Source organism: Malus domestica, chromosome 17 (genome assembly GCF_042453785.1).
Source record: "Malus domestica chromosome 17, GDT2T_hap1".
Taxonomy (NCBI): Eukaryota; Viridiplantae; Streptophyta; class Magnoliopsida; order Rosales; family Rosaceae; genus Malus; species Malus domestica.
Genome location: NC_091677.1, coordinates 10,392,201 through 10,414,463, shown reverse-complemented (window position 1 = coordinate 10,414,463; position 22,263 = coordinate 10,392,201). Strand labels below are relative to the sequence as shown.

Genomic DNA, 22,263 nt, shown 5'->3' with positions numbered 1-22,263 from the left:
CTCAAACAACTAAAAAACTCAAATCACTAAAATTACATATGATCTCATTTTCAAGTCCATAAAAACACATATTACTACCGTCGTAAACAACTCATAAATCTAAAAAAAAGTACCACTATCACTTCAGGGTCACCGTCAAAACCTACTGCATATAGTCATGAAGAAAATAAGAGAAAATTCGTTATACTATAACAACTTTGCATGTGGTCAAATATCCTAGTGAATTAGGTGTTGGATTTTATCTAAGGGTCTCAAGTTCAAAACTCCTCCCTCCCTTAAATTACTGTAATAGTTTCGGTTTCTCCCCTTCCCCTTATTATTGCAATGGTTTCTTCAATTTATAGATCAAACTACCAATATTAACACACACAACAAACTTCGTGAACAAAAGGGAAAATTTAAATAAAACAATAGGAACTATATTAGTGAAATTAGGCTCTTAATAAAATTGCAAAACATAATATTATTTTATATGGAGAAAAATATAAGATGAGCGTAAGAGGATTTGCTTAAAAAGTTTAATTAATTAGCTTATCCTATGACCAATTGAAGATAATGTAATATCCGAATATACTTGAGTAGTTAAAAAGGTACCATTCCCATGATGCGTGCGTATTCAAAACAATGGGAGGGCGTGTGATTAATAGGGTTTGGGTGGTCAAGAATATACGGCCACTATCACTATGTATCTATATGTCCTGTTATTATTAGCAAAGTTGATGTTTCTAAATCATGGCCATTACTACCTAATAAAGTCCTAAATTATGCAATAATGACATAACTTTTGTGATTTACTTTTTAAACTATATGATTAAAGGGTCGTTTCAAAGTGCTTTTAAAATTACTGAAAACGTTTTTGGTGAAAGTGTTTTCGGGTTCCAAAATCACTTTAAGTGCTTTTGTAGGATTCACTTGCATTTTACTAAGGATTGCTTTTAAAAGCACTTTCATCAAAACCGCTTTCAATCATTTTAAAGGCACTTTCAAACAAGTCATAATTTGATAAATGTTTGATTGACCAGTTGACTTCTTTAGTGTGTTTGACATGTATTCCTCTTTCATGTTTGTTTTAAGACAAATTGTTAATTGCCACTTAGTATCACAGTCTAATGATATCTTTTTTTATTTGTAAGTAAGAAGTCTTAGGTTCGATTCTCGCCAAAGACGATTTTGGAGCACATTATTGTTAGTTTATTGTCGGGCTAAGCCCAACCCTACCCGCTTAGTATAAATAATATCGTTTGTAAAAAAAAAAGACAAATGGTTAATTAGCCAAGCAATAATTTAAACTTACACCTCTTTGAGTACTAATTTTAACGGGAGATAACACTTTTCCTATTTTATACGTATTACAGAGAAAGTTTAAAAGGTTAAATGACTCTCGCACTTACATTTAGTAAACCCATAGAACACAATAAATAATAATCAAAATGATATTTTAGTAAACCCATAGAACTCAATAAATAATAATCAAAATGATTTAAATTTATTCTTCATTGTCCCACTTACCACTACAGACTATGATCCATTAATATTATTTTAAATTATTCTTGTATACAAGTATCAATTGTGATTTGTGGGTTGAGACAAAAATAAAGATAATAATTTTGTTTTAAAATAAGACAAATAAAGAAAATTGGGTGAAAGTATAATACCATCTCCAAAGAGATGTCAAATTTAAAACATCAAAATAATGTTTGATGCCTTATGTGGCAATTTGACATTTATACAATTTTTGCTCCACCTAATATGTTAATTAATAATATCATTTTATAATTTTTTTTTCTCTTTTTGTAGGGTCAAATTATTGAGATAATCAACCAAATACGTGAAACACATAATAACATTTATTATATATTGCATCACATTTTAAAAAAAATTATTAAATGGATTTGACACTTGCTGTCAAATTTGACAGCAGAACGACTTGCCTTCAAATGACTTAGCACCACATAGGAAACTGAAAGTTCAGTTGAAAAGAGTTTGCTGCCATTTTTTACTGTTATATATCTACGTGAGAGTTTTAACATTTCATTTGGAAATGTTCTAATTACTTAGAAATTAATTTAGGGAATTTTAACGAAAAACTCCATGTAATGTTAATTTTAAAGAAAAACCGCATTTTTACACTAAAAAGTCAATCATGGTACTATTTATTTTACCTTTTATTTTATCCTTATCGTTAAAAGTCAGAGTATTCAAACAATTTTTATTAGTTTTCCTATTAATTTAACCCAGTACAATATTACAAAATTGATCAGTATTTAACAACCTGAGGCCCAAACTCAAGGCCCAGGCCCAACCCTAGCCTTCAAACTCTGATCGCTTGCTTCCCCTTTGCTTTATAGATAATGAGCACATAGTGTGTTTTTTCACTTTTTGGTTCCTTGTTGGCTCCAAAAAACCAGAATTCGCTGGTAATTTCAGGATCTTCGACCACTCAAATCCCGACGTACATGGCTTCCAAGAAGAGTAACTATAACCCTCTCTCCGGCGATGGTGCTAGCCCCGGGTTCTTCCTCTCTCTCTCTCTCTCTCTCTCTCTCTCTCAGGGTTGTTTCATCTCCGACTGTGATAATAAGCTAATGGGTTGTATATTTTGTGTGTTCTTGTTTTGCAGAAAGATCTTCATCGGTGGTTTAGCCAAAGACACCACTTTGAGTAAGATTCCTTCTATTAACTTTTATGGGTTTTCTTTAGTTCCGCCATTTTATGGGGTTTTAGCTTTAATTAACAGTTTCTATCAAGATTATCTATCGAAATTTTGATGGGTTTTTTGAAAGTTATGATTTTTTGCTTTCTAGTATGATTTTAACTACAATGGGTAAGGATTTTGGTGAATTATGATGTTCAATGGACTTTGTTGACAGCTTGTATCCTTGTTTTGCTTTAAAATTTTGATGGGTTATCGTCGAATTTTGCTCATATCTACCTGCAATGTGTTTGTTGTATTATCTGGTTACAGATACCTTCGTTCAGTACTTTGAGAAGTATGGGGAGATAATTGACTCTGTGATCATGAAAGACCGCGAAACTGGTCGACCTAGGGGGTTCGGGTTCATCACCTATGAGGATCCTGCTGTTGTTGACCAATTAATTGAAGAGACTCATGTGATCAACGGAAAGCAGGTAAGCAGCATCCTCTTCCTTCTTTTGTTATGATTGGTTGTATAGAGAATTGTTTAGTTCACTTAAGTGTTGAATGCTTCATTGGTCTGTTTGATTGAGAATGAATGCAACGGACATTATATGGAATTGGTGTTCCTTTTAATATCCATAAAGATAAGGAATTGCTCCTTCTATTAGCAAATATATGTAGGCCTGTTCTGCAGTACAATGTCTAGATTCGATTAGTAAATATTGAGGTTATTTTTATCAAATTGTGACATTTGATATGAAGTTTGTATTCAGATTAAAGCTTCTTGACGTTTCCACTGTTAAATTGATTTCAATGTTCTTTTAGGAATTTTCTTTTACATATTTTTGTGGTCAATTTCAACCAGGTTGAGATAAAGAGAACCATTCCAAAAGGTGCTGGTCAGGGAAATGATTTCAAAACAAAGAAAATTTTTGTTGGCGGGATTCCACCGACCTTTACTGAAGGTTTGTTGTAATTCTTTTTCTTTTGTGGGATGTTTACTAATGCTATGTTTTTCGTTGCACAACTGATGAATTGTTCGCTTCTAACTCAAATTGTCCATTTGAATATCAGATGAGTTCAAAAGCTTCTTTTCACAATTTGGTAAGGTGGTGGAGCATGAGATCATACGTGATCATGTCACTAAGCGCCCTCGAGGATTTGGATTTGTTGTATTTGACAGCAATCATGATGTTGATAATGCTCTCGCAAATGGAAATAGGATTGATATGGCAGGTACACAGGTGAGTTATTGGCAACAGTCATTCATGGTGTTGGGTATATATTATGGGCGTCTTATGTATAAAGAAATATTTGAAGGTTTTCCTTTAAAGTATTATCAGAATTGTGAGATTTTTGTTGTATACGTTTGTCATAGTTTCAGTCAACCTAGTTTTATCCAGATTTCATCATTAGTGGACTACTGGACTTGAATGCAGGGTTTTCTCCCTCTACATAAATCCAAGTCCTACAAAAAACTTGCTAAGTATAAAAGCCTAGGTTAACTCACTTCTTTATTGTAGGTTGAGATCAAGAAGGCTGAACCAAAGAAGGCCTCAAACCCAGCACGTGTTCCTGCATTTGGTACTGACTCTAGGGCACACCCTTACAATGATAGATTCAGTGCATTTGGCGACCCCATGAGTAGTTTTGGTCCTGGTGGTTATGGCCCTCCTCCTTATAGGTCACTTGGACGTTTTGGCAGTAGGTTTGGTGATTATGGTGGATATCCAGATAGTACTGATTTTGGAGGTGGTTTTAGAGGTGCCTTTTCTGGTTATCGTGGGGGGTCATCATTCGGCTATCCTAGTCGCTTTGGTTCCTATGGTGAAGGGCTTGGTGGGGGATATGATGGTAGTGGGTTAGGTGCATATGGGCATGAAGTTAGGGGCTATGGTGGTTACGATGGTTCAGGCTCTGGTGATGGCTATGATTCAGGTCCTGCTGCTACTTATGGTGGGCCTCGAGGCATGTATGGTAGTAGGGCAGGTTATGGTGGGAGTAGTCGTTACCATCCCTACGGAAGGTAGAATTATGCTTAAGCTTTCCAATAGGTGTTGCATGCAGGTTACTGCAAGAGGCTCTAAGCTAGGAGATCAAATCAACCATTAGTTTGTTCGATGGTTTACTCTATCGCACGGACAACCAAAGTTAGATCATCACTAATTTAGAGACTTCTGTCGTTTATCAGTTAGGCATCTTATTGTCGTCGTATGTTGGGATTTAGAAACTTACTGTTATGTTGTAACATATTTTTGGTAGAATCAGCCTAGACTAGAGTTATCTGCCTATTATCTTTCGTTGCATTGGTTTCTCTATAGTGTGCACAGTGTGAAATATTCAAATTAGTTTTAACTCTTTTGTTAATATACAGCTACTTTCCGTGAGTTGACATAACTAATATAAATATGTCTAGATATATTACAGGCCTGTTTTGAAGTGCTTTTTAAATAACTTTAAGCGCTTTTTGGTTACAAAAATTCCTTTCAGATTACCAAATGTTTGACAGAAAAAGTTGAAAGTGCTTCTTAAACATTTGAATGTACTCCAAAAAGAAGTGCTTTTACTGGAAGCGCTTATGAGCGTAAGTGTTTTTTAAAAGAAGCATTTCCAAACAGGCCAATGATTCGAGTGATATAAGATTTGGTTGAAATTATGTTGGTCTTGCTTCCCTTGCTAGCAAATAGGATAGGAGACAGTTTGAGTCTTGTGCTTGGTTAATGCAACTGCATTGTAGGTTTTCTATTTCTTTGTAAATCCTGTATGATTTGTATTTTCTCCAAATCATACAGGATTTACAAGAAATACCGAGTTTCTTTTTGGTTTCGAGCGGCATTCTAAAATAATCTAAATTACGGAGTGTGGGATCATGCTGGTTGAAATTGTACAAGATTCTCACTAAGATTGACACGTTGAATGAGAATGTATGTACCATCGAGGCTTGTGCCACATTGCCAGTGGACTTCTCTACAAATTGATCTGAGAATTAGTAAATATCATATACGAAAATTTTATTATGCTCCTGTGTACGACGTGCATTGGACAAATGGAAAATAATATCAGACCGGAACTTCTTACTCAGAATATTAAACCGGATTTGTATTTAGTCCGGCTTAAGGGTTGGACTAAAACACATTCGACGTAAATACAATTTTGTGAGCCATTGTTAGAATTAGTCCACTTCATTAAATTACGCCTAATGCTTGAGACTACGTAAGTTTATTTTTATATTTTTTTACCAAATTAATATCAAAAGCTCCAATAAATGTGGAACGAAAAATACCGAAACCAGATTACAAAATCTTAGTAAAATACAGGTTATGTAATCGCACACGTGTCACTTCTCGATACGTCACTCAATACGCCAGCCGTCCGCCTCGTGGCGGTTGCTTGTCCCTGGAAGTATTCTATTTTATTTTCTCTGTTTCCGGAAACATCCGATTTTTTATTTTTATTTATTTATTTATTTTTACAAGGAGACATAAACTTAAAGGATAAGAAAGATTATCATAGAATATCATGATCCTACGAGATCTCAGTTACATCTGTATTTAGCAACCGGTAATAAAAAGAAAGAGCTTGCTTAAAAATATTAAATTCAAATTACATGACAAATCCAAACGAGACGAGCCGTCAATAATTTTTTTTTTTTTTTTTCACAATTAATATGATGAATTTCACAAGTTTAACAAAACTCTTTTTATTTTATACTTTGGACCCTACGGTTGGAAGCTAAACGGAAAGCATGTCCGACAGAGTAAATTACCGAAAGCACCCCTCGCTGATTCCAAAGTCCATTGAATTCAGCAGTGTCGTTTTCGTAATTTTACTATAAATACGGTGGCATAAAAGAGCCGAGTCATCTGGCTCGCTGCCACCTTCGATACCCTGCTCTGCTTTTTTCCATGCTCAAAAGATTGTTCCTTCTCCATTGCAATCGCCTTCTTCGATTCCAGAGGTGAACTTTTCGGGGTTTTTTCATGTTTTAATCTCAGACCCATATTTTTTTTGCACTATTTTCTCTTGGTGATGATAAATACTGTTGTTTTTGTTAAGATTTGGTTTATTTAAAGGTTGATTGTTTTTTTCTAGTTGATGCAGAATACTTTCGTGTGATAATCTGTGGGTTTATGAGGCAATTGGGTTATTGATTTATTATTTTTCTGTGATATTGTATTGGAATCTGTTGATTGTGTTTGCTAATAGTGAGGTGGGGTGGCTGCCCGTCTGATCATGTTCGAGTGAGCATTTGATCGAATTCAACAATTTTAGATCATGGGTTTTGGGTTATATACTTTGGTTTTAATACCGGAGGAAGAAATATATGGACTTTCTGCCATCTGGGTTTCGATTACGTGTGGGATCACTGTTTGGTTTTAATACCGGAGGAAGAAATATATTTTAGATCATATTATTTTTTTTTCGGGCTGGTAGTGTTTTGGAAATGAGGAATTCATTTGGATGGAAGTTGTTTATGATTAATTCGGTTTTTTATTTGCAACTGTGGAAGTCGCAGAATCGGCTCGGTGGTTTGCTGAGAAGAAAGTTATGAAATGTAGCACTTCTCATTTGTGCATTCCATGTGGGTGACAACTTGCTCTTGTACGGTGGAATCAGATTTAGTTATATGTTGTGTACATGAGATATAGATGGAATGGTACTATAGTAGTGACACTAACTTTAGACATTGCAATCTTTTTTTTCGTCCACACAGATTAGTGGACGTCTGCAATTTTTTTCTAACAATAGAATTTATTTCCTTATTTAACTGCCTGTAGCTATTGATGATATTACTAATCAGTGTCATCTATATTAGGTAACTATTTGGTCTATTGAGGGAGGAGTTATTTGTTATTAATAAACATTTAGCGATGGAGGATTCTGAGAAAATTGTGTCGGTGCAAGACAACTTGGTTGCTGATGATCACTTGTCAGTTCTGAAAAGCTATGGAACATACGGCATTGTTGGCGCTGTTGTTGTTGCCGTACTTATACCTGCATTTCTGTCCACTGTGTTTGGGGGAAAGAAAAGGGGGAAGCAGAGAGGAGTTCCAGTTGAAGTTAGTGGTGAGGCAGGTTATGCAATGCGCAATGCTCGAGAAACTGAGTTGGTTGAAGTTCCTCAGAAAGGAGCCACAACCATGGCAGCCCTTTTTGAACAATCTTGTAGAAAGTACTTGCATAATCGATTCCTTGGAACAAGGAAGTTTATTGGAAGGGAATTTGTTACAGCTAGCGATGGAAGGAAGTTTGAGAAGCTTCACATGGGAGAGTATGAATGGCAATCTTATGGAGAAGTGTTTGATCGTGCTTGCAACTTTGCATCTGGGCTTATTAAGTTAGGTCATAATATGGATAGCCGTGCAGCAATTTTTTCAGAGACCCGTGCAGAGTGGTTTATAGCCTTTCAGGTACCTTTCATTATTTTTTTTCTTTGTCTGCCTTGAGGTGTCCGTTGTCGTTCTTGGAAATTTCTCTATTTTTTTGTCTAAGGACTTGCAAGTGCATGGCCAGTTCTAAAATTAGTTGGTTTTGATTCCAGGGATTCTTCCGGCAAAATATCACCGTTGTCACCATTTATGCTTCGCTAGGAGAGGATGCGTTAATTCACTCCCTCAATGAGGTGTGTGGCAAAATCCCTGCTTTTCTATTCTTTACGAGTTTATTAAATTTATTTAACCGGTTATAGTACTGTTTACCTATAATGACTGAAAATGGAGAACATGGATTGTCCTCATATAGAGCTTTTATACTTTGACAGACCCAAGTTTCGACATTGATCTGTGATTCCAAGCAGTTGAAGAAGTTGGCTGCTATAACCTCAAGCCTAAACACCATTCAAAATGTTATTTATTTTGAAGATGAGGGAAGTTCAGATGCTATTGTATCTGGGAGTATGGGCGATTTGAAAGTTGCATCCTTTTCTGAAGTTGAGAAGCTTGGACAAGAGAGTCGTGTTCCTCCAAGTTTACCTTCCAAGAATGATATTGCTGTTATTATGTATACAAGTGGAAGTACAGGTCTACCGAAGGTTTGTTTCGCTAGCCCTTCATTGCAAATTTATTGTTTTCTATTTGAGCAGTAAAGCTGAACCAGAATATGGTCTTGGAAATCTTTCCATTTGGCCATCTGTGAAAAACAATATTTATTAGTGTCTTCTTTTAAATTGTAGATTCCCAAAGTTTAAAAACTTGAGTACTTATTATGATCTAAGAATTTCTATCTGGCCATGTGGCATCATCGTTATTTGAATAACATAGTGTGCGATGTATCCGAACATGACTATTTATTTTCTAAAACCCAATGTTGTTTATTTTCCTTTAACACGATCTGGTGTGTAATGATATAGGGAGTCATGATAACTCATGGCAACGTTGTAGCCACTACTGCAGCGGTTATGACAGTGGTTCCGAGTCTGGGTAGTGCTGATGTCTACCTGGCATACTTGCCCTTGGCTCACGTTTTCGAATTGGCAGCTGAGGTATGCTTGTTTTCGTATTTGTATTACATTACTACTGTACAAATGTTAAATTGTAATCATGTTGTGGTTGTCCAGTCTGTGATGCTGGCTGCAGGCTGTTCAATTGGTTATGGTTCAGCATTGACTTTAACAGACACTTCAAATAAAGTTAAAAAAGGAACCAAGGGAGATGCAACTATGTTACAGCCAACCATCATGACAGCAGTTCCTGCTATTTTAGATCGTGTTCGAGATGGAGTTCTGAAAAAGGTGAAGTTGATATTATTCACCTTGTACGCGGTTGTATAGCATCTGTTATTCACTTATATAGATTCAGTCACAAAGGTTGAGCTTGCACTAATCACTACGGTGTATTACAGGTTGATGAGAAGGGGGGCTTTGCTAAGAATCTTTTTAATCTTGGGTTTAGACGGCGACTGGCGGCTGTAGAAGGAAGCTGGTTTGGGGCTTGGGGTTTGGAAAGGATGTTGTGGGATGTCGTTGTCTTCAAAAAAATACGCTCATTACTTGGAGGACGCATTCGTTTTATGCTCTGTGGTGGTGCTCCTCTGTCTGGTGATTCACAGCGATTCATCAATATTTGCATGGGGTAATTGCTCTCTCATCTTGAGATAACCAGATAGTTGGAAGAATAACCTATTTTCATTTTATTTTTCCTTCGAGATAACCAGATATCTGATCAAGGAAAATGAAATTTCATGGCAGGAAGTGCTTTATATTCTTATTCTAATATTGGTAACAGAACACGATACGTCCAATGGGTTAACATCCCTTTGTTTACAACAGTTAGAATCAACATTGATCTTTCTACCGTGTTAGGATTAGTATCTATACCTATTCTTTTAGTTTTATCAATGTGCGGTCAGTATTGTCACAAAGGTTCTGTTGATTCTTATCGTGCATGCAACGTATTTAATTTGCATGCCATTGTTTTTTAACAGGGCTCCTATTGGGCAAGGATATGGTTTGACAGAAACATTTGCTGGAGCTACGTTTTCCGAGGCGGATGACACAACTGTGGGCCGTGTTGGTCCTCCCCTTCCTTGTGGATACATTAAGGTACTAATTCCTGGAAAAAAAATTGCTGGAAGTTTATGATCAGAGCAGGATGTTTAACAGGAGAGAATTTACCGTGTGTCATGGCCAGCACATTTTTCAGTTATTCTAGCTTTTGTTCTCAGAGTACCGCTTCCTTTTTCTTACAGGATGATATATCATCGTATATTATGTGAGATGTACCAGGCAGGATTTTGAAGAGTTCAATATGACAGTTATCCTTATTTGATAATGCAGCTTGTTTCTTGGAAAGAAGGAGGATACTTGTCATCTGACAAGCCTATGCCTCGTGGGGAGATTGTAGTCGGGGGATACAGTGTAACTGCTGGTTACTTTAAGAACCAAGAAAAGACTGATGAGGTGTTTAAGGTAAAATTCTAAAGATCCTGTACGTCTTTTTGTGTGTGTACCTGTTTTGCTTCATGATCGTCACTCCTCACAGGCCCTAATGATTAGTGACTCGTTACATGCTGCAGGTTGATGAGAAGGGCATGCGTTGGTTTTATACTGGTGACATTGGAATGTTTCATCCTGATGGATGCCTTGAAATTATTGATAGGAAGAAGGATATCGTTAAACTCCAGCATGGAGAGTACATTTCCCTTGGAAAGGTGCCTTTATAAGTTTCGTACTACTTCTGATAAATTATGTTTCCAAATGAACGCTCCCAATAAATTTTCTTCTCCGGAGTACTAATTAAATTCGTCACTGACCTGCTGCAGGTTGAAGCAGCATTAGCATCAAGTAATTATGTGGACAACATCATGGCATATGCAGATCCCTCACACAACTATTGCGTAGCTCTAATTGTCCCTGCATGTCAGGCCCTCGAGAAGTGGGCACAGGAAGCCGGTGTCCAGTATAATGATTTTCCTGAGCTGTGTGAAAAAGCTGAAACAGTCAGTGAGGTTCAGCAATCCCTCTCCAAGGTCAGTCCATCCATCCTTATAACCTAGTAGACGATTGGGCAAGAGTTGAATCCTTTCGTTCCATAAATAAATTTCTAGCATCTTTACAGGTAGCAAAAGCATCGAAATTGGATAAGTTCGAACTTCCTGCCAAGATTCGGTTGCTGCCTGAGCCTTGGACACCCGAGTCCGGATTGGTTACTGCTGCTATGAAGATTAAGAGAGAACAGATCAAGGCCAAGTTCAAAAATGAGCTCAACAAGTTGTATGCTTGAACACGAACGGCTAATGTCTCTTTTACTCTGCTGTGCTACATTGTTCTTGATTTTTAGATATTTTTCGGTTTAAATTTTTCGATATTCCAGTGATTCAGTGCTGCTATTGCAGATGTTTAGTTTGATGCGTGTATGTGGTTAAAACCTTCATGGGCAAGGAATAGGTATAGCATGTTTCACGTGATAGTTAGAAAGCATAATGCTCTAGCACAACTTTACGTAACTGTGTTCGAAAACAGTATTACAACACAAATACGAGACCACGAATCTGTATGGTATGTTAACAACTTTGTTAAGTGGTCGTTACAACACGAATCGTTGTCATGTATACAATTCAATGAATCTCCAATCAGGAGGATGATTTGAGTTGTGTTTGTCTGAGAAGCCAATGACAGGTATAATTCGTCCTCTAAGCGTGTCCGGCGGTGTGCTTACCGGGAGTTCGTATCTCAGCAAGTTTCTGAATGACGGTATATGCTCCTTGTCTGCAGAGTTATAATCTGTACCCGTCTTGTGTCTCGGTGCCATGCGAATGATGTTCATGCAAAGGTTTCAGTTACTACTTCGGCTCAGTAGGGCTAAGTGACGTTTTGTCGGTTGGTAGCGATGGCCGTAAGACGAGATACAGAGAAGGGCCTACGAGTGGCACCAACGATAAGAACAGAAGCCAAGAACCTTCGTCGAACCTGCAAAAAGAAATGGAAGCGTTTGAATATTGTACACATCAACAAAACAGTCACCATTTCCGGGCAGTCATATCGTTGTAGACCCAAAACGGAGCAAATGCAGATAGCAGGGTGAAATCTAGGCTCGTCGCGTGGATCTATATATACAAGGTTCCAGTGTCGTACGCTTCAGTACAGATTTCATGCTGTGGGATTGTATCATAGCCGTTTGTTTCGAACGCGAGGGACTACAGAAATGGTTGTGAAGTATATGCGTTGATGGTTTGAGTAACTTACAAATTTACTCTCATTGAAGTACTGGTAATATTCCTTCCAGTCAGCCCCAGCTGCTAGACCCGCAGAGACGATTAAACCTAGTCCTGCAGCAAGTGATATCTGATGCGTAATGGAGTTCCATTTTACAAAACATATCGAAAAATCAATGTTACTACGACTATGTTTCAACTATTTACGCGAAAATATTCAGATTGTCACTTCAATGATCGTCATTTATCGATGAGTAAATACAAGTTTACAACATAAAAGAAGGGAGAAACAAAGGAAATATCAAATTGTAAGATCGGTTGAATGTTTCCGTCTGAGGCTAAACGGTATCTTCCAGAAAGTTGAGTGTGAACAGGAAGTGAAAAGTTTCTTACCCAAGCAGTTAATTTGGATCCAAGAAAGTTGAGAGGCCTTCTTGTGAGCTCACTTTCATCGACAGGAGGTGGCGGTGGTCTCCACAGTACAAAATAGGTAAGAAGAGCGTACGGCCCGCCAAAGCATGAAAGTATCAAGAAAGGCCAGACCGGAACTTTGCTTCTTGAGCTGCACATTATAGGATAACAAACAATAACAACAAAGCATTTTCCCATTAAGTGGTGTCGGCTATATAAATCCTAGAACGTTATTGCGCTCGGTACTGTGTCACATCTTCCGTTATATCCGAGTACTCTAAGTCTTTTCTTATAGTCTATTCTCAAGTCTTCCTAGGTCTTCTTTTACCTCTTCGACCTTAAACCTCTATCCCGTAATCGCATATTTTAACTGGAGCGTCAGTAGGCCTTCGTTTCACATGTCCACATCACCGTAACCCATTTTCTCTCATCTTTCCTTTAATTTCGGCTACTCATATTTTACCTCGGATATCCTCATTCATAATCTTATCATTTCTCGTGTGCCCACACATCCAACGAAGCATTCTCATCTCTGCTACACCCATTTTATGTACGTGTTGATGTTTCACCATCTAACATTCCGTGCCATAAAGCATTGCCAACCTATAAAATTTTCTCTTGAGCTTCAGTAGCATACGATAGTCACACAACACGCTGGATGCACGCTTTCACTTCATCCATCCAACTTGTATTCTATGGTTGAGGTCTCCATCTAATTCTCCGTTCTTTTGCAAGATAGATCCTAAATAGCGAAAGCAGTCACTCTTTGGTACTTCCTGGTCTCCAATCCTCATCCCTAACTCATTTGAGCCTCTGGTTGAACTAAAGTTGCACTCCATATACTCCGTCTTTGACCGACTTAGCTGAAGACCTTTGGATTCCAACATTTCTCTCCAAAGGTTAAACTTCACATTTATTCCTTCCTAAGTTTCATCTATCAACACTATATCGTCTGCGAAAAGCATACACCAAAGAATATCATCTTGAATATGTCTCGTTAACTCATCCATTACCAATGCAAAAAGGTAGGACTTAAAGATGAGCCTTGATGTAACCCTACAGTTATGGAGAAACTTTTGGTTTGTTCCTCATGGGTTCTTACGACAATCCTTGCTCTATCATACATATCCTCTATGGCTTTGATATATGCTACTCGTAAAAGGCTTTCCCAGCAGACTCTGACTTGGTCTTCGAATGGTAAGTTTAAGCCCGTTCCCAGCTTTTGCCTCACTCTCAGGTTGGCCCTTCTACTTGGCTAATTAGTATTGCACTCATGCAATGGTTTTAAGAAGAGACGTGAACTCTTAGGTAGCTCAAGCCAAGAGGCATCATTCGTTGTGTTACATCAAAAGCTTTTTAAGGAGAAAGTTAAATGGGGGGGGGGGGACAAGAAACACTCAAGATGATGGAAGAAATTTAAAGAAAATTTAGAGAAAACGATGTTACCTTCTAGCTGTTGGAAGCATCAACATGCTATAGACCAAAGGCCAGAAACCCATTATGTACCAAATGGACACAAGCACTTCATTCATTCTAAAAGCGTCATCTCCCTTCAAATTCAAGAATTTCTTCAAGAAATACATGTCCCTTGACTGAAAGAACCAAGTTAAAAGACCGTACGTTAAGAATGTGAAATGTAGGATAACCCAAGAGCCTAGTTTGCAGACATTGCAAAGATCAATTGATTGAACTATCATTTTGAACTATCATACATTTCAGGATGGCCATTTAACCAAGAAATCCTCAAATAACATCATAGCTATGGATTATTCCTTCAATTCGAAAGCAACATCCTTTAGCAGTTTCACTTGTTGCTATTAATAGTGTCTTTCGACAGAAGTAACCATTTCAGTACGAAACAATGAAATTAAACCTTCCAGATGCAGTTTAGTGAACCCAAACCCAAACACAAATGTAAAAGAATAACAGCATGATTGCAATCAAATGTCCTTGCTTCTAGGCTCTAGCAAACACCGCAACTACTTCAACAAACCAAATTGAATCCTGCCTAATTAATTTCGGTCCTGTTTACATATGTTTTAGAATAGCTAAAAACACTTTCAGATACCAAAAATGCTTCATGACAATTAAACATGCTTATGGGTTAGAAAGAAAAGCACTTTGAAAGTAGCACTTCAACTACTTTTCCAGCAAGCACTTCGATTTTTTTTCTTCTAAAAGTTCAAAGAAGCACTTCAAAACAGGCTAAGAGCATCTCTAGAGACAAAATGAATCTCCAATGGATCGGAAAGTGAGTCCCTAAAGTATAGGGATTTGCCATTGGTGTATGTACCCCCATATAGACTCTATAGGAACTCAAATGGTGGACCTAATAGGACAATTTAAGTGGAAAAGTAGGTGTGGGTCCCAGTCACATGACCTTATTTTTTTCAACCGTTTAAAATAGAAGGTCTAGATTGATTTCCTGCTTTTTAAATTTTTTTACCATTGAAAGATCAACGGTTCCAATTAAATAATTGTTTCAATTTAGGTTACTTTCTCATGTTGGTTTTCAATTTTGTTTTTTCTCTTTTCATATTGCTTCCGTTGAAAGATTAATAGTTTCAATTTGAGTTACTCTCTCATGTTGTTCTCTCATCATTCCTATAAATACCAAATTATCCAACCAAAACTCACTACAACTTCATCTCTTATTCTCAGTTCACTCATAATCAATTCACTCAATCTAGTTACATTTTTGTGAAGAAAAAAATTGGTGTCCAAATTTGAATTTTTTTGCTTAAAATGTTCACAAAAATATTTTTCGAGAACGTAATGTTAAATAAATTAAAAAAATGTGCATCTAATCAAATTATCAAATAAAATTGTAAAAACCTTAAATGTATGGATTCTACTATAAGAACTCTCCCATTGGAGGCAATATTCCTTTAGGGACATAAAAATTCTTTTTAAGTCCTGAAATGAGTACTAAAAAATAGTGGTGAGAGTCCCTAAATAGGGATTCCCATTAGAGATGCTCTAACAAAAGCACTTTTATGATTTCATCACTTAAAATGTGAATTGCACGATATCGGAGTCTGATTTGGAGAAAGAGTGAGCATATAGAACATGAGTGCCCCCATAACACAAACAGCAAAATTGACGTCGTCCAGTTCTTCCCAGCACTGCCATTTTCCCCCTCATTCAAAACCGGAGCTTTTGGTTTCTTACCATTCAAGGTACTTTGACAAATTTGGAGACGACTCTTTTGCTTCTGAGATGTAAAGATTGAAGTTTGAGTAAATTGTAGCAATGGTCTCTTAACTTTAACTCAATTGGAGTAATGGTTCCTCAACTAAAAATTCATTACCATTGGTCCCTCAACTCATCAAAACGTGCAGTTATGATCATTCAACTAAAAATCTATTACCATTGGTCCCTTAACTTTATTTAATCCAATTGGAGAAATGGTTCCTTAACTTTAACCCAATTGTAGCAATGGTCATTTAAACATAACTAATTTTGATAAAATTTCGACAAAGTTGACGAAAATGAGCATAGCTACACGTTTTGATGAATTGAGGGACTCTAATTGTAGCAATGGTCCTTCCGACATAACTTATTTTGACAAAATTTTAACACGAAAAGGACCATAACTACACATTTTGATGAGTTGAGGGATCAATGATAATGGATTTTTAGTTGAGAGGTCATTGCTCCAATTTAATTAAAGTTGAGGGATCATTGCTACAATTTACTCTTAAAGTTTAGCAAAACTGGGTTGCAGAAAAGATTGAAACTTTGAGCTTTTTTGAGAATGTGAACTTCTGGGATTTTAGTGGTGAATTTCTGAGCGTTGGGTTTTTGAGTGGAAATGATGGGAAGTTGCAGGAGAAGAGGGTGGCATTAGCCAACAACATATTTGGAAGATTGATAAAGTTATAGGATTTTGACATTCCTTATTCAAGCTCTTTGCTTTTTAGTTAGCTGAGTCCATCAAAATGATAAGAGTTCCATTGCATTTGTTGGCACATGTCACCTCTTGGTTACGTTTTAATGTTGGACTTGTTCATAATTTTTGTAATGTCATATGAACTTGTTCATAATTTTCAATTTGTCATATAAACTAAAATTTTAAGCAATTTGTGATACCAACTTTACAAAATCATTAATTTGTCATCTCAATCTAACTTTGTTAAGTTTTCCATCCAATATAAGTCATGTGTGGGCACATGAATTGTGTTTGGGGTTATTTAGGTCATTTTAACATCTTTTCACAAGTTTTTAACTTTTCTTTAGTACAAACACCTAAATTTTTAGTGCATATGCATCTACAACTCCATATATGGCACAAAACATCAACATGTTTCTCATTTATAGAGCCCATGACATGCTAAAATGTGAACTCCCACTTGTGTATCATTACATATTTGGAATAAAGAGAGTGCATTGCATGATCATTTTATGCTATCATATCAAAAATATTGTTCCATTGCCTGAGAAACCCTATAATTTTTTTGTCGAATACAACTTAATAAAAGGGAAGTAAGGTATTAAAATGACCGAAATAACCCTAAACACAAGTCACGTGCAAGGCAAATGACTTATATTAGATGGAAAACTTAACGGAGTTAGGGAGATATGACAAATTAATGATTTCAAAAAGTTGGAATCACAAATTGCTTAAAATTTTAGTTTATATGACAAATTGAAAATGCGTACAATTTCATATGACATTTCAAAAAGATTTCCTATAGGAATTGAATCGTAATTCTGATGAGTTTGTAACTGTTAAATTGTGACATTTTCTTTTGCGTGTCTCACATCTTGATTATGTTTTGGCATATTTGTCTTATGTACGCTTTTCATTGTTCTTAGAGCATCTCCAGCGGTAGGGCAATTGGATTAAAGAGCCTTTGGGCTGCAGAAAACAGCTCTAGCAGTTCGAAAACAAGGGGGCAATTGGGCAAAGGGCTTATGCCCTTGCAATTCTTACCAACGGGGTTTGAACCTACACAGTGATATAAGGGCAACATTCTTCTTTATCTGTGGTAAAGGACCACTTGCAACAATAATTATGTAATTGAAGTATCGATAATAGTAACAGTATGAACATATTGAAGCATCCACTCATGTAAACTTTCTACCCAAAAAAAAAAAAAAAAACACTAAATCGTAGTACTAGTAGAAGGAGTTACTGCGTTTAAAAAAACCCAAAAATACATTTTCACCCCAAGACAAAGAAATGAACAGAGAGTGATAATAAAAGGGCGCCTTTTCTTAACCGCAAAAACGACCACAAACCAAACCATAACGCTCAGATAAGGCTCCTCTCTTTTACTCTCTGCGCTTTCGACAGCCATGGCTGAAGCTTCAAGAGTTCTGCAGACAACTCTCCTCCCCACCTTCCACCCCCAACACAAAATCCACACATTCCACTCGCTCCCTTTGAATTTCCGTAGAAACCCAGTTCAGTGCTCTGTCTCCACGACCGACGGCGCCAAGGCCACGGTGGCGCAGAAGATTCCGTGGGGCTGCGACATTGACTCCTTGGAGAACGCTTCTGCTCTGCAGAAATGGCTGACGGATTCGGGGCTTCCGCCGCAGAAGATGGCGATAGAGAAAGTGGAAGTTGGGGAGAGGGGACTGGTTGCTTTGAAGAATATAAGGAAGGGGGAGAAGCTGCTCTTTGTGCCTCCCTCTCTGTTTATCACTGCTGACTCTGTAAGATTCTTCTAAATTTTCTTTGCTTTTTAATTTGGATGCCGGTAATTATATGTTTTGTGCACGAATTGGACACTCCTGTTTGGACGTGCATTTCTAGAAAGCACTTTTACTTGTGTTTATGTAAGATGCACTTCTCCTCATAAGCGGTTTTGCCCGGAAGTGCTTCTTGGTAAAGCAGTGCCACTTGAAGATACATTTGTAGGCGCTTCTCGGCAAAGCACTAAAAGTGTTTTGTCATTCAAAAGCACTTTAGATATAGAATTTCTGTCAAACGTTTCCAGAAGTGCTTTTAGGCCTGAAACGGGCCCCTTAATATAGTGGTTTAACTGCCAGTAATTATGTGTTATGCGTACAACTCCAGTTGAAAATGCTTCTTTAGAAGACACTTCTGCTCATAAGTGCTTTCATAGAATTACATTAAATGTTTACTAAAAATTCAAGTGATTTTTGAAAAAGCATTTGGAAGTGTTTTCTGAAAACTAGGTGCTTCTCTAGAAAGCACTTCTAACTGCTTTTATAACCCATAAGCAATTTTAACTTTTTCGGCCAAATGTTATTCCAAGCGCAGCCATTCTGAAAGTGCTTGTTTTGCCGTGTTTGTAAATGTTAGGAATGGACTTGCGGTGAGGCTGGTGAAGTGTTGAAGAAAAACGGCGTACCTGATTGGCCATTTCTGGCAACCTATCTGATCAGTGAAGCAAGTTACCTTCAATCTTCTAGATGGAGCAACTATATCTCTGCCCTACCAAGACAGCCTTATTCCCTTCTGTATTGGTAAGTACTAACTAACTAGTAACTACCTCCTTTCCATGTTTTGATGGCGGAATTTTACGAGTCTGTCATTTACTTTGGGAAGAGTCTACTCTCAGATTTTTCTACAGCCTTATTGTATCCTTTCAGGACTCGCGAAGAACTTGATCGGTATTTGGAAGCATCACAGATCAGGCAACGGGCGATTGAAAGAGTTACTAATGTTGTTGGAACGTATGGCCTTGTATTTGTTAGTATATTTTTCTTCATTTGAAATATTTGACGTATGTTATTCTCGAATCATAATAGTGCTTCGGTGAGTCCAACTTCATGAATCATGATCTCGTAGTTATGGGGCTGAATACTTATTCCTCTCTGGTGCAGGTACAACGATTTAAGGATGAGGATATTTTCCAAGTATCCTGCTTTATTTCCTGAAGAGGTATTAAACTTAAACGATGAGCTCAATGCGGGTTGCTAGTGTTGAATATAGCCACATATCTTCTTCGTTTTTTCACCATGTGCGACTTTTTTACTCCGCTCCATGTTTTGTTTACAGGTGTTCAACATTGAAACCTTCAAATGGTCATTTGGAATTCTTTTCTCCCGCTTGGTGAGTTAACTATTCTGTTGATAATGACACTGCCATCGTAAATTTGTTTCTGTATCTGCAGAATGGTGTCAAATTGTGTTCAGTGTGTGATGATGATGACGATTTGGTTGTTAATATAAGTAAAGTGCACAAATTTATGATGTGTAATGATGTCACCGTCAATTAATTGGAAGGAATTACTCAAAATTTCTCTGCTTCTAGGTCTAAAATTCTGATATGAAATCCAGAAGTAGGTTGAAGTGTGATATTGGATATTTCCTAAGCACTGTGATTTGTCGAAAACATGACCACAACATCTTCTTTCTCCTAAGCACAGGTTCGGTTACCCTCATTGGGTGGAAAGGTTGCGTTGGTTCCTTGGGCAGATATGCTGAATCATAGTTGTAAGGTCTGTCAATGAGTCTCTTTTAATAAACACAACCCGAAGTATGAGCTGCACAGATTTTACTCACATTGTGCATCTTAATTTGACTGGTGTAGGTAGACGCATTTTTGGATTATGATAAATCGTCACAGGGAGTTGTCTTTTCAACAGATGTGGCATATGAGCCAGGTGAGCAGGTAAACAATATTTTTTTTCACAACTTTAGGTCTAAATCCGTTGTTGAAGTTGCAAAGAAATCAAGACCTCTAGTGATGCTTTTGGTCACTAAATGCAGGTTTTCATTTCCTACGGAAAGAAATCTAACGGAGAGCTGTTGCTATCTTATGGGTTTGTTCCAAGGGAGGGCACCAACCCTAGAGATTCTGTTGAGCTGCCACTGTCGCTTTCAAAATCCGACAAATGTTATAAGGAGAAGTTGGAAGTTTTGAGAAAGTACGGATTGTCAGCGTGAGTACCCGATATCTCAGAAAAATCATGCTTAGTCTTCAGTCACTCTTTCCATTCCTTTCCCTCTTTCAGTTGAATCTCCAAAATTTATGTTCCTCCTTTACGTTGTACCAATCTGGGATACCAAACTTTATTTTTTATCAAGCAGATCTCAGTGCTACCCTATGCAAATCACCGGTTGGCCATTGGAGCTAATGGCGTACGCTTATTTAGCCGTGAGTCCTCCAAGTATGAGTGGACAATTTGATGAGGTGCGACAGTTTTAGCTTCCTATTGTTAATCAAAGTTTCCATATTGTTGAACATTATCTGAAAGTTCTTTACTGTAGATGGCTGCTGCAGCGTCAAACAAATCTACAGCGAAGAAGGATTTACGATACAGTGAAATAGAGGAAGAAGCGTTACAGTTTATACTGGACACCTGTGAAGCCAGCATATCAAAGTATAACAAATTCTTACAGGTGAGGGACTGATTTGCAACAGAATTTCTACATCTGTCCATGACTCTATGAACACTCTAGGTCGGTTGAAGCTGAGAGATTTAAACATTGAAACCCACGATTGATTTTTCGCTGACAGGCAAGTGGATCCATGGATTTGGATGTGACGTCTCCAAAGCAACTAAACCGAAGGTTGTTTCTGAAACAGCTAGCGGTAGACTTGAGTACTAGTGAGCGGAGAATCCTATTTCGTGCGCAATATGTAAGAAAATTACATCTTTCGTTTTCTATAGATTGATTGTTCTAATAAGACTGAAGCAGGTTTCATCTGTTGTGTGCTTTTAATCTAAGTTTTGACACAGCTTAGCTCTTGTGAATCCTTCTTTGATTCACTCTGTGCTCTGTGCCTCATATGTTTCTGCTTTACCTTAGCTGAAAACGTTGTGATCACCGGAGATTTTCAAAAAAGAATAACTGAAAATTGTGGATGAGTAATGAGTTGATCTTATGAGCTCAAGAACTTAAACAATAAAAGTTCCGGCTGAGATTGCATGTCTTCTGCAAGGATTATGCATTACTGTTGTGCTTCATAGCAAAATCTGCCTTATTTTGTTTGGCTGATTACGAAGTCGTGACTGGTTTCAGATACTGAGAAGGAGATTGAGGGACATAAGAAGCGGTGAACTGAAAGCTCTAACAATCTTCAACGGATTCCGAAAGTTTTTCAAGTGAGAAGAGCTTCAAGCAAGCATGATGTGCTGCTGGGTTTTCTGATGAGCCCTGCCTTTTTGCTCAAGCTACATCTAGTGGCATTTCTTATGTGACTTTTGGGACCTAATCAATTGAGACAGCCTTCATTTGGAAAGGAGTTGAGGTTCCAATTCATACGATGCCATGAACATGTAACTACCAAAGGAAGCAAGAAAAATGCTACAACTTTGAGGTTTTTCTGGTTAATTTGATTGTATTATAGTATGTGTCATGAACTCTCTTTCCACCTTTATGCTAGCTACCACACCTTTGGACCAATTTCAATAAATTCGTCAATGTAGTTGGTTAAAGTGTCAGGGTGCCAAATTTTATGCGTCGTAACACAATTTTATTTATAAGATTATCTCTGATGGAGATATTAAATTAAAATGTCAAATTTCGTTTTTATAGCTATTGTGGCAAAATAACATTTTAAAAGTCGCATACACTAGTTGAGATGTCAAATTAATTTTTTTTTTGATAATTTATATAATTAAGTGGGCCCATAATAT

At 37.2% G+C, this 22,263-nt stretch overlaps 3 protein-coding genes and 1 pseudogene across 5 annotated transcripts; 3 read left to right on the top strand and 1 right to left on the bottom strand.

Moving 5' to 3' along the window:
* The first annotated feature begins 2,349 nt into the window (after window positions 1–2,349).
* On the top strand, window positions 2,350–5,025 carry LOC103405060 (heterogeneous nuclear ribonucleoprotein 1-like). The gene is made up of 6 exons (XM_008344031.4): window positions 2,350–2,512; window positions 2,621–2,661; window positions 2,966–3,129; window positions 3,504–3,603; window positions 3,713–3,882; window positions 4,162–5,025. The coding sequence occupies exons 1-6, from the start codon at window positions 2,457–2,459 to the stop codon at window positions 4,666–4,668; spliced, it is 1,038 nt and encodes a 345-aa protein (XP_008342253.1). The 5' UTR covers window positions 2,350–2,456; the 3' UTR covers window positions 4,669–5,025.
* Window positions 5,026–6,350: 1,325 nt separating this feature from the next.
* LOC103405061 (long chain acyl-CoA synthetase 8) lies at window positions 6,351–11,544 on the top strand. 3 transcript variants are annotated; one of them, XM_008344032.4, is made up of 12 exons: window positions 6,351–6,596; window positions 7,455–8,049; window positions 8,181–8,261; window positions 8,400–8,669; window positions 8,988–9,119; window positions 9,195–9,368; window positions 9,479–9,708; window positions 10,061–10,178; window positions 10,413–10,544; window positions 10,652–10,786; window positions 10,898–11,104; window positions 11,194–11,544. In XM_008344032.4, the coding sequence occupies exons 2-12, from the start codon at window positions 7,510–7,512 to the stop codon at window positions 11,356–11,358; spliced, it is 2,184 nt and encodes a 727-aa protein (XP_008342254.3). In that variant the 5' UTR covers window positions 6,351–6,596; window positions 7,455–7,509; the 3' UTR covers window positions 11,359–11,544. The 3 variants fall into 3 exon arrangements, with proteins under 3 accessions (XP_008342254.3, XP_070673072.1, XP_070673071.1); XM_070816971.1 differs by having other exon boundaries at window positions 6,578–7,220; XM_070816970.1 differs by lacking the exon at window positions 6,351–6,596 and adding an exon at window positions 6,621–7,240.
* A 268-nt stretch (window positions 11,545–11,812) lies between these two features.
* LOC114825733 (uncharacterized) lies at window positions 11,813–18,003 on the bottom strand (annotated as a pseudogene).
* On the top strand, window positions 17,939–22,062 carry LOC103405062 (ribulose-1,5 bisphosphate carboxylase/oxygenase large subunit N-methyltransferase, chloroplastic). Its single transcript, XM_008344033.4, has 12 exons — window positions 17,939–18,364; window positions 18,978–19,141; window positions 19,268–19,351; window positions 19,502–19,559; window positions 19,677–19,730; window positions 20,047–20,118; window positions 20,211–20,291; window positions 20,390–20,562; window positions 20,711–20,813; window positions 20,891–21,022; window positions 21,141–21,263; window positions 21,647–22,062. The coding sequence occupies exons 1-12, from the start codon at window positions 18,002–18,004 to the stop codon at window positions 21,731–21,733; spliced, it is 1,494 nt and encodes a 497-aa protein (XP_008342255.3). The 5' UTR covers window positions 17,939–18,001; the 3' UTR covers window positions 21,734–22,062.
* Window positions 22,063–22,263: the final 201 nt, after the last annotated feature.